The sequence below is a fragment of the Emys orbicularis genome, chromosome 3 (genome assembly GCF_028017835.1).
Source record: "Emys orbicularis isolate rEmyOrb1 chromosome 3, rEmyOrb1.hap1, whole genome shotgun sequence".
NCBI classification, from domain to species: domain Eukaryota; kingdom Metazoa; phylum Chordata; order Testudines; family Emydidae; genus Emys; species Emys orbicularis.
Genome location: NC_088685.1, coordinates 65112982 through 65125631, shown reverse-complemented (window position 1 = coordinate 65125631; position 12650 = coordinate 65112982). Strand labels below are relative to the sequence as shown.

The 12650-nt window shown below is 42.6% G+C and overlaps 1 protein-coding gene across 1 annotated transcript in view; it reads left to right on the top strand.

Moving 5' to 3' along the window:
* Nucleotides 1-2916: 2916 nt before the first annotated feature.
* The window catches only part of ELOVL4 (ELOVL fatty acid elongase 4), a 62241-nt gene continuing 52507 nt past the window's right edge, over nucleotides 2917-12650 (top strand). The window contains exon 1 of the mRNA XM_065402126.1: nucleotides 2917-3016. Within this exon, the coding sequence (XP_065258198.1) occupies nucleotides 2917-3016 (100 nt within the window). The remainder of the gene's footprint in view (nucleotides 3017-12650) is intronic.

The window sequence follows — 12650 nt, the reverse complement described above, 5'->3', positions numbered from 1 at the left end:
CTCAGGGGCTGGATTTGGCCCGCAGACCATAGTTTGCCCATCGCTGTCTTAGAAGGTCAGTAACAACTTTTTTGTTTGTTTGTTTTTGTTTAAAAGGGTTAAAAGAGATATTGTAAAGGGGGGGCCTCTTATGGCCAGCAGTGGCACTGCAGGTACACCTTACTTAAATTTTCCCCTCAATGCAGCATTAATAAATCGTCTTGCACAGATCAACTCAATGAGAAACCAAAACAAACTAATCAGAATAAGTATATTTCCTTTAATATAGCCCAGGGAAGGAACATTTGGAATAATAGTTCAAAGGCCCTTATCTCAGAACCCAGGTTCACAGCTCCCAAACTTAAAGTCCAAAACAAAGCCTCAAGCTAGTCTAGAACCTGAGGCAACACACAAACAACCCTGCACTATAACCTGCATGACTTTAATTCTCCACCTTGTTGCCTCTTCCTCTTTATATAGCCCAACCCCAGGGCAGGGCCTCCTTGATTACACTCCAAGCTATCATTTTTTAAAGGATTAGTACACTATTTCACAGAGATAAGTACACGTACTTCAGGAAATATGCAAATGTCTGAGAGGAGTGGAGAGGAAACTTTTCTTTGCAGGAGGTAATCCCATAATTTTCTTTTGCAAGGATTTCTTGCATCTTCCTCTGAAGCACCTGGGATCATCCAGTCACTGACCGAGCCCTGTAAATACCTATAAACTTGCCCAGCAACTAAATTTTTTCAGTAGAAGTTCCTCTGTGCCTATCCTTCTGCGCATATGCACTGCAGCCCCATGCCTAAACCCCAGAGAGATGCATGAACCAGAGGCATAAATGTGTGTTCCTCCACCTAACTCGCCTGTAGGGCCCAATCCACTAAGGGCAATAAGAGCTCACCTACCAGTTTGGGCCCTTGTGGCTGGCCCAGGGGGCCCTCCCTTATAACTTTTAGCTCAGTGGTTAGGGTACTCACCTGGGATGTGGGAGAGCCCCAGTTTAAGTCTCCCCCCACCTGAGTGGGAGAAGGGATTTGAACTGGGATCTGTCACCTCCCAGTGGTCCATCTAGTTCAGTGTCCTTCCACTAAATGTTTCATTTTGATCAAAAGTTTGAGAAGTTTATCTTTGAGAATTTGTGGCGGATGCGTGAGATCCAAGAGGACTGGAAAAGGGCAAATATAGTACCTATCAAGGTAAAGGGGAATAAGGCAACCCAGGGAATTATAGACCAGTCAACTTAACTTTGGTACTGGGAAAGATAATGGAGCAAATATTCAAAAAATCAATTTGCAAGCACCTAGAAGAACATAAAGTGATAAGTAAGAGTATCATGGGTTTGTCAAGAATCAATCTTGTCAAACCAACCTAATATCCTTCTCTGATAGGATAACAAATCTTTTGGATTGGGGGATGGAGGGAAGCAGATGATGTGATATCTCTCTACTTTAGTAAGGCTTTTGATACAGTCTCACATGGCCTTCTCATAAACATCTAGAAATGTAGCCTAGATGAACATACTGTAAGGTGGGTTCACAACTGTATGGAAAAGTATACTCAGAGAGTAGTTATCAATGGTTCACAGTCAAGCTAGAAGGACATAGCAAGTGAGGTCCCGCAGGGATCAGTCCTGGATCTAGTTCTATTCATTATTGTCATAAATGATTTGGATAATGACATAGAGAGCATATTTATAAAATATGCAGACTATACCAAGCTGGGTCGGGTTAGAAGTGCTTTGGAGGACAAGATGATCTTGACAAACTGAAGAAATGATCTGAAATAAATAGAATGAAATTCAATAAGGACAAATGCAAAATACTACAATTAGGAAGGAATAATCAACTGAACATATATAAAATGGGAAATGACTGCCTAGGAAAGAGTACTGTGGAAAAGGATCTGGGGGGTTATTTAGTTTATGATCCATTATAAGAGTCAACAGTGTAACACTGTTGCAAAAAAAGTGAACATCATTCTGGCATGTATGAGCAGGAGTGTTGTAAGTAAGACATGAGACATAATTCTTCTGCTCTACTTGGCACTCATACAGACTCCGCTGGTGTATAGTGTCCCGTTCTGGGCACCTCACTTTGGGAAGGCTGTGAACAAATAAGAGACAGTCCAGAGGAGAACAACAAAAATGAGGAAAGGTCTAGAAAACATGACTTATGAGGAACGATTGAAAAATAAAAGGGGGTTGTTTGATCTAGACAAGAGAGGGCTGAGGGGGGAGCCATGGTAACAGTCAGCAGGTACATAAAAGTTGCTATAACGAGAGAGGGATAGCTACCCACTCAGGGCAGGACAACGTGCTGTCAGGGTGGGTAAGCACTGGGACAAGCTGGAGGTGTTTACGCACAGGTTAGACAAACACCTGCCAGGGATGGACTGGCTAATACTCACATCCCGCGGGACCAGGTGACCTAGGGGTCCCCAACCAAGCGGGAGGAGGGACCGTGGCGGGGGCAGGCGGGGAGCTGAGAACTGCCGCATTCGCCCTAACCGGACTCAACCCCGGCAACCTGCCCCCGCACCTACCATTGCCGGGCGAACTCCCGTCGCAGGCAGCGTCCACCCCCGGCAGAGGCTGAGCGCCGGCCGTCTACGCCTGCGCGGCCGGTGATGGAGCGGCGTCTGTGAGGTGCTGCGGCGAGACTGGGAGGCTGCAGGCCAGGTCACGTGATTCGAGCCGAGCGCTGCGGACCATCCCCAGCCGGCAGACTCGGAGCCCGGTGCCTGCTCCGCTGCGCCCGCCCGCCCGCGCGCCCTGCCCGCGGGCACAGGCCGGTCAGCGCGAGGCGGAGTCTGCAGCGAGAGACCCAGCGACGGCACACACTTAAATTACGTGCCCGGCGCGAGCAGGAGCAGCAGCAGCTCCGGCACTGAGGCACCGCAGCGCACCCGCCCCAGACACCTCTGCTGCTGCTCGCCATGGGATCCGCCGCCGAGCAGCCGGGCAGGGCCACGGGCCTCGTGTCCAGCCTGCTGAACGACACCCTCGAGTTCTACCGCTGGAGCTGGAGCATCCGAGGTACCCGGCGCCGCTTGCACGCACCTGCCGTGCCCGAGCCTCCGCTGCGCCGCAGCTAATGCAGTGCCCCGACTCTGCTTCTCCGCAGCTGCCGCTTCACCGCCCAGCCAGTGCCGTGCCCCAGCCTCTGCTTCCCCCTACCCCCGCTGGGCCCCAGCCTGTGCTCCCTCCTAGCCTCCGCCGTGCCCGTCTCTGCTCCTCTTAGTCCCCGCCGTGCCCCAGCCACTGCTTGCCACCTAGCCTCTGCTTCCCACCCCATTCTCTGCCTTGCCCCAGCTCTCCGCTCTTTGTTAGCTCTCCAGACCCTATTACTGTACATCCCCTATGGATCTCCTTCCCTGCCCTGATGGAACCTGCCTATATCGAGCGCCTTCTGCTGTATTCTGTTCCCCTCCCCGTTCTCCTCATCTCCCCCAGCATTCCTGTCCCATTATCCCTCGCTCTCCAGTTAGTCTTCCTTTGCCAACCCCTGCTGACCCCCTCATCCCCTGTTATCACTATTTACTGCTTTCTTCTTGTCCCCTGCTACTCTCCACCTGCCCCTGCCATGCCTACTATCTCCAGCCTTTCTACCGCTCTTTTCTTCTTCCAGTCCACTCTGGAGAGAGGCTGTCCCACCCCGTCTTCTCCCTTTACTCACTGTCACTGTCATACAGCGGTCAAAATGGCTCCATTCCTCTAGACACCATCTCTCTGTGCAGAGCACACAGGGACTCTCAGTCCATTAATAGTGCATTGAACAGTTCTGGTTTTAGCCAGTCAGTGGGGGTGAGGAAAAGAGCAAGGTGCCCTCCATCCCTGAAGGTAAATTATGAAATATTACTCTCTTCTGCCTCAGCTTTCTCTATTGGGGTCCCTGTTCAGTTATAAATACTGAGAGCTTATTGGTGCATGAGCTTCTGTTCACCCTCTAACCCTAGGTTACTGAATGATATGTTATGGTTCAAGATAGTGGGAGTGTCTTATTGGAACATGAGACTTTTCACCCCTTAGCTCATCTTCATGATGATATTAAATGCTGTGTTATAGCCTGCATTCAGTAACAATCATATTATTGGTACTCTGGGATTTGATTGCTAAGTGAACTTCTACTTCACTTCCTCCTTTCCCCATTTTACTTTCTTGGTAATATGTTGATATAGCCTAGAATTTGATAGTAGTGATAAACAAGGCCCATATATTCCATGGCATGATATACCTAAATTCACCAATTAGCATGTGATTTCTCTGGAAGACTGGAAATTATGCTGCAGCCGCATTTACATTTTACAAATCAGGGTTGGGTTTTTTTTGCAAAATAGGGAACCAATTAGTATAATTAATACAAAAGCTTTTCTATTTATTTTTAAACTAAAATCACTGTATTCCATTGTATAGTGTTCCCACATCTTCCTTGTGCTGCCTGTGTGTGTGTGTGTGTGTGTGTGTGTGTGTGTGTGTGTGTGTGTGTGTGTGTGTGTGTATTGATAACTCATAGCTACAACGTAGAAGTTGTGAAGGGGAAAGTTGGAGGTTTTGGAACCTCGAGCAAGGTAGGAAACAGCTTGCAGTTTTGGGACAGGCCTGTTAGGTGGATGTTTCTGCTAAAATGATCAGCAGTGAAATAGTTAACAGTAATTGATGTTCAAATGGTCATCTTTAGGTTGCAGAGTTATCCCAATGATATGACATGGGATAGGTTCACACTTGTCGGAGTTGCTTTTCCAGCCAGGCTTCAGGCTCAGGATGACAATAATACATCTGTTTATTCTTAGTTTGTGATTTTTTTTGGTTGTCTATAACAGGCAATGGATTCCACAGCTGTGCAATGACAATGTATGGAGCCTTGGTTACAGATCCTGGGAACTCACTACTTCATCAGCTGCCTTTCCCCTTCCTGCTCTGCAGCCCCCCACCCACAGCCATCTGTCAGATAATAAATTAAGCTTATGTTGTAGATACAGACAGCTTATTTCATGAACTGCCTTCCTACCCTAGCTTCTGGTTTTACCTTGACATATTTTAAATATTAAATTAATCCTATGCACTCATCTCTGCTATGGTTCAAATCTTCCAGAAGTCAGGATCAAATGGAAAAGCTGCAGCAGAAATGCATTGCAATCAGCCAGTGTGTGCTACACTGAATCGATTTGCATATACCTATGTAATACATGAAAGATACCCTCTTCTCCCTAATCAGTGCTATAGTCAGACTGAGGCCTGGTCTACACTTACCCCCCAAGTCGAAGTAAGGTACGCAAATTCAGCTACGTGAATAACGTAGCTGAATTCGACATACCTTACTTCGAATTTACCGCGGTCCACACGCGGCAGGCAGGCTCCCCCGTCGACTTCGCGGTACTCCTCTCGCCGAGCTGGAGTACCGCAGTCGACGGGGATCACTTCCTGGTTCGATTTATCGCGTCCACACCAGACGCGATAAATCGAACTCGGAACTTCGATCCGCAGCCGTCGAACTACCGCGTAAGTGTAGACTAGCCCTGAAAGAAAATTGTGGTAGGGGTCTCCTTACAGCCTTTTCAGGAGAAGAATTTTTTTTAGTTTTCCTGCCTACTGCATGTGTGTTTTTAGTGGCTACTCTGGTACAGTACAATAACCGTAGTGATCAAAAGACAGAGCTGAAGAAAGAAAACTCAAGAAAAGGGCGATTACAAAAAACAGCAGCAAAAGAGATGGCTGTCTTCTATTAAAACTGCATATTATAGAAAACTTTCTGACACTATGCAGTTTCTTTGTGCCATAGGCAATAATAGATGTCCTTTTGATGTTTCTAAAAGCACGCTGAGCTTCTTTCTAATTAGATCTTCAATAATTTTTCATTATTTGGTTAATTGCTGGTAATGAAGTAGTATTCTAATTTAGGATTTAAAAAAAATTAAATGTCAGTTACATTGGAGAGGGGGAGAATGTTTCTTGTTATGACCATCAGGTTATTATTTTTGGAGGCTCCCTGCGAGGACAGTCTTGGAAGGGGCCTAAGCCATACCATAACCATTTTAGTATTTCTTATTTATATAGTGGCAATATGTGTTATTACTGCATTTGATTGTGCAGTAATATAAAAAATTTGCCTCATGTTGTTACATAGTCTGTGTGTGATGTTTCAATTCACGACAACTTTAGAGTCATCACATGAAAATGCTATGTCATCAGATAAGACATGACAATGCCCCAAATTCAGTTTACGGATTTGTGGCAGTCTTGCTCAGTTCACTGCTATTCTGTATATGCTTTTACTTGGGGAAGGCGGCCATGGAGCATCTGGATGCCCCTCTTTCTAAACTAATCCATTTTAAAATCATGAATTTACCACCATCATGTCCTGAAGAACCATAGCAGTGATGTTGTTCAACAGCCAACACAGAAGAAACTATGCCATGCAATCACATTTCACAGCACAGAGTATGGGCAACATCACTATGTGGTATAATTTCATCAACTTAGTGATACTGTGAATCACTATTACTGAATAAACCATATTGAAACTTCACTACAGGAACATTACACAATACACAAATGAAGAAATGGTATTCCCATTACAACCTGTTTATTCCAGCGTTCCCACATAACCTTGTTTTCCCCATCATTTGTAATCATGCATCCCAGCCTCTCACCTCTCTGTAGAACCTCAGAGTAACGAATTGACCAGTCAACCACATACCCCATTTGGAACTGGATGTATGCAATCAGGCAGCAGAGAGACAAAAATAAATAAATAGTACAGTACTGTGTTAACTACTAAAAAAATAAAGAGAAAGCAGCATTTTTCTCCTGCATAGTGAAGTTTCAAAACTGTATTAAATCCATGTTCAGTTGTAAACTTTTGAAGAACCATAATGTTTTGTTCAACTTCAGAGTTACAAATGTTTCAGAGTTATAAACAACCTCCATTCCCGAAGTGTTCGTAACTGAGGTTCTATTGTAATGCACAACCAGACCTTCCTGCCACTTTGCGATGTTGCCAGCCTTCTTTCCTTTTGCTGCCCCAAAAATCCAGGAATGGGACCAGGGATATCTTGGCTCACTTTTCAATTTTGGCATAGACTTCCTGTGCTACCGTAGCTCCACCCTGTCATAAGATCACCAGGAAGAGAAAAATACTGTGTTTTTTAAAAATCAGTTTAATCTGTCCTGGGATTATAAACACTATTGTGATAATCCCAATTGTACTTTTTTCATGGTGTCACTATAGGGCAAAGTTGTTGTTTGTCCTTCAAATTCAAAAATGATCATGACATTACTGATTGGTTTGGTTTCTGTGAACAAATGAGTGGCTGATCAGGCCAGTTTGAGCTTTGAACTTTCTGTGGCACACTGAACGAGAGATGCCACTATGAGTTACTTGATTAAGAGCGGACATGTTGCTGTTGTGACATTTACACTGCTGGCGCTTCTGCTATGCCTCAGTTCTCCTCTGCTCATAGACAGTAGCTCTGGTATGGATGAGACTTCGCCAAGTAGAACGATCACGAGCGAGATCTTCCCAAAACTCTGGGTCAGTGTTGAAATGCTTGAAGGATAACTTGAGGGAGTCTTTGAAACGTTTCTTCTAGCCTCCCTGAGAGTGTTTTCCCTCCTTTAGCTCACCATAAAAGATCTTCTTTGGCAGTCACTCATCTAACATTTTGGTGACATGGCCTGCCCATTTCACCTGTAATTTCATCAGAGTATGGATGGTTGGAATACCTGCCTATATGATAACCTCAGTATCTGGAAATTTGTCTTGCCATCTTATCCTCATCAGTTTCCTCAGACAGCCCATATGAAAGTGATTCAGCTTTATAACATGGCGTCTGTATACTGTCCATTTTAGCATGCGTACATCAAAGTGCATGCAAACACAATAGCTTTGTAGACCTTCAGAATTGTTTGTTGACTAATGCCTCTGCACTCCCACACATTTGCATGTAATCTGCCAAAGGCCATACTTGCTTTGGTTTCATCATCAATGAGAAATGCATGTGACAGTTTACTGCCAATGTAGGTAAACTTGTCCACTGCCTGGAGCGCTTGGCCATTCACTGTGATAGTAGGCTCTATGTAAGGCTTTCCTGGTGCAGGCTGGTATATCACTTGTGTCTTCTTGATGTTGATTGTGAAACCAAAATTGTCACAAGCTGAAGAGAAATAGTCCACACTCCACCCCATGTCAGACTCAGATTTGTCATTCAGGGAACAGTCTCATCAGCAAACAGAAGATCGTGAACAGTCACTTCCTGTATCTTCGTCTTTGCCTGTAGTCTCCTCAGATTGAAAAACTTGCCATCAGTCTGGTATCTGATGCCAGTCCCAGTGTCACAGTCATGAAAGGCATCTGAAGCATGGCAGAAGAGGCTTGGGCCAACATACAGCCCTGCTTTACTGCATTGGTGACTGGGAATGGTTCAGATGACTTGTCGTCATACATAACACGAGCGAGTATGCCATCATGGAATTGCCTAACCATTGCACTGAATTTCTCTGGGCACAGTTAAGGTTGTTTGGATGCCCTAAATGTACATTTCCATTCTTTAATGTGTTTGGATTTCTTGTAAGTTTAACCTTTAACTCTGAATTTCTGTATTTAAAAGGCTTGGTTTTGAGATAATTGCAATATCCCTGTAACTTTTTTCTCTTTAAGTTATTCATGTACTTTCAACTTTAACACCCTGTAAATGTAGCTTTTTGGTCTTTACTTTTCTACTCTTTCTTGTCTATTTAGGCCCCAGTCCTGCAGATACTTAAGCACGTGTAACTACTCACATGAGTAGTCTTATTGGAGTATTTCCATGAGAAGCACATATATAACTTTAATGTTTAAGATCAGAGTCTTAGAGTTTAAACTAGGATGGATTGTTTTAAATCAGTAAGCAGGAAACCTTGATTTAAATCAACTTCAAGTTTGTATTTTCCATTTGTATTTCTTACTTTCTCTTAAAAAAAAATTGATTCTCATTAGTTTGTATAATTTGGTACTACTTTTTGCTAACCAGGGTTGAGAGACACCTAAGCCCTACTTGCCCTCAGCATGAGGAAGTCTTTTCTGTGCCTGCTGTGGATCATCTCCCTGAAACTCACTAGACTCTGCCAACACAAGCACCACCTTGCAGGCCTGGCTTTCTGTACAAGTAGTGATAGGCACACACCAACCCTCAAGTCCATGCAGCATTGTAGAATCTAGCCCCTTATCCATTAGACACTCACAGAATTACCAGACCTGCTTTTCCCAAAGGAACAGTATATACCAGATTGTAAGAGTCCGCTCAGGATCACCACTTTGCTTAATACCACAGCACTTAGATATGTTTATAGTGAAAGTACTATACTTGAATCTTCTTTAAAATGTAAGAATATTGGAAACAAATGGTTACATACAAATCATTGCATGCTTTCTAGAGACTTAAATGTAACTAACAAGTTAAGCTTCTTTAGACAGGAGGATACCTCACCAAAAGTTCTCTCCAGCGTTTTCAACCAAGCCTGGCTTAAACCCCTCTTTTATGAAGCAAACTTGCTGTCCATTTACTTTCTTGGTAAAGGATGACTGGTTGTTTTCTTTGTCCCCCAAAAATATAGTAGAGTAAACCTTTGATGTGCACCTCAAGATAGGGTCAGTTCCCCCCGCCTTGCTGTTTGCTTCTTCCTGTTAGTTTTCTGTCTTTGAAGATGTTTTTTTTTTCTTTTATAACCTTTTAGCATTTAGATTAGACGAGGGAGACCTATTGTGAACCATAATACTTAATTTACATGTGAACAGCACAATAGGTAAACACTTCTTGTCTGACAAATCTGTTTTTCACCTTTGCTGGTGACCAGTCCCTAAGAACATAAGAATGGCTATACTGGATCAGACCACTGGTCCATCTAGCACACTATCCAGTCTTCTGGCAGTGGCCAGTGCCAGATGCTTCAAAGAAAATGAACAGACCAGGAAAATTGCAAATGATCCATCCCGTCATCCAGACCCAGCTTTTCATAGTTGGAGGTTTAGGGACACCCAAGCATGGGGTTGCGTCCCTGATCATCTTAGCTAATAGCCATTAGTGGACCTATCCTTCATGAATTTATTTAAATTTTTTATACTTTTGGCCTTCACAACATCCCTTGGCAACAAGTGCCACAGGTTGACTGTGCATTGTGTGAAGTAATTCTTTGTTTTCATTTTAAACCTACTGCCTATTAATTTCACTGGGTGGCCCCTGGTTCTTGTGTTATGTGAAGAGGTAAATAACACTTCTCTATTCACTTTCTTCCCCAAATTCATGATTTTGTAGCTCTCTATCATATCCTCCCCATTAGCCATCTCTTTTCCAAGCTGAAAAGTCCCAGTCTTTTTAATCTCTCCTCATATGGAAGCTGTTTCATAGCCTCAGTCATTTTTGTTGATCTTCTCTGTACCTCTTCCATTTCTAATATATTTATTGAGATGGGACGACTAGATCTGCACACAGTATTCAAGGTGTGGGTGTGCCATCGATTTATATAATGGCATTATATTTTCTGTGGTTTTTTTAATCTATCCCTTTCCTAATGGTTCCTAACATTGTTCGCTCTTTTGACTGCCACTGCATATTGAACAGATGTTTTCAGAGAACTATCCACTATGAACCTCTAGATCTTTGAGTGGTAATTGTATGTATAGTTGGGATTATGTTTTCCAGTATGTGTTACTTTTCACTTAACATTGATTTGGTCTGCCATTTTGTTGTCTACTCACCCAGGTTTGTCTATTTTTTGCCATTTTGTTTGCCCAGTCACCCTAGACACAACATAATTTTCATTGTATATACATAATTCCTTACACAATACCTGTACATGACTTGTGCAGTAATACTGATGACGAGCATGATACCAGCTTTGATCTGGGACCTCGCATGACATCCTTTGAACTAGAATGTACATACCAGACCCAGACAAACCCTGTAATCCCTGCACGCCTCCTTGCCAGTTGGCATTAATTGGTTCTTGGGTCACACTTATAATGCGTGTCTAACAGCATGTGGATGAAAGTAGGAATTAAAGAAACACAAAACCAGCATTTTAAAATTGTGTTATTAGTTAAATCTACTTTAAATGTGCTGGATACATAAGGAAATAGATGTAAAAAGTTTTAAATTGATCAAAACACAGTTTTATTGAAAAAAGGAAGTATTCTCTGTAGTTAGTGAATTGAACTGATTGTTTGTCACCATGTCCTTCAAGATTTTTAGAATTAGTATCTCTCATCCTCTCACACCTCATTTTTATTCATAGAGTGGAAGAGGAAAACAAGCTTTCCTACTTTTCAACTCCCAATCAGGTTCTCAATTTTGAATGAGTTAGTCATTGAACTGAATCAGTTGAATAAACTGAAAAGAAGAAAATAGTCTGACTGCACCCACAGCAGAGGCCACTGTTGTCAAAAGCTGGTTTAGCACTTCCAACTCTGGTTCCAGATGGTGAGCCAGTGATTTCCACCAGCTCGTTTTAAAGGATGTCAAGCAAACTCAGACTTAAGGCCAGAAGGGACCATTGTGATAGTGTGGTCTGACCTCCTGCACATTGTTGGTCACAGAACTGCACTCACCCACTCTATTATAATAGACCCATAACCTCTGTCAGAGTTACTGAAGTCCTCAAATCATGATTTAAAGACTTCAAGTTACAGAAAATCCACTATTTACTCGAGTTTAAACCTGCAAGTGACCCGTGCTGCTTGAATATTGATTTGATTTAAACTACTATATTGTACTAAGTTTATGCCTTAAAATAAGTGGTCATAATTTCAAATTTAACTTTAAATGATCTTGTTTTAAAAATTAAACCTGTTTAATTCACATTTAAAAAATCCAGTTTAAATAAAAATCAGAATTAAAAAAAAATTGTTTCTTCCTCCCCCGCCTCTCCCCTCCCCCATTTTAAGCTCTCCAGGGCAGGGACTAATCTTGAATGTGTATGTACAACACCTAACACAATGGGGACCCTATCAACTGATTATTATTGTTCCTATCCCCCCTATTTATTCTTCTGTTTTATCTTAGTTTTTCCCCCCCATTCTGTCTATGGTTTATTCTCCCCTTACTATTTTAATTATCTATTCTCCTCTCCCACACAGTCTCTTTCCTCAGCCCTATATCTTTGCATACGGGACATTTGGGGCTTTTGGTATCTCAAGAGGTGACAGAGGCAGTTTAGACAATCAGGCTATGCAGTCGTACCGGTTACAACAGTAGGTAGATGAAGGTACTGAAATGATCAGCAGCAACAACATAGTTAACAAGTCAAGCACTGGCATGTTTATCTTTAGTTTTCAGAATTAACACTCCTTTGAGAAGAATGAATTCACATCAGTCTGATCAAGAATTGTTTTAGAATATCTACAACCACACAGAAGACAACATTGCATCATACTTTGTTTTAAAAGGAAATTAACATGAAAAGCTGTTACCATAAAGCTAATGCAGTTTAAAATCCCAGGAAGTCAAACTGGCAAAATTAAGTTCCAACAGCAATATTAACTTAAGATGAATTGTACATATGAAGGTATTGTCTATTCCTGTAAATTTTTTGTTAAGTGTCTGGTTTAGTACACTTACATCATTAAAATATATAACAAAATAGGTTCACAAACTTTTTCATAGCAAGGACCATGTCTTTTGTGGATCACTTCCCTCCC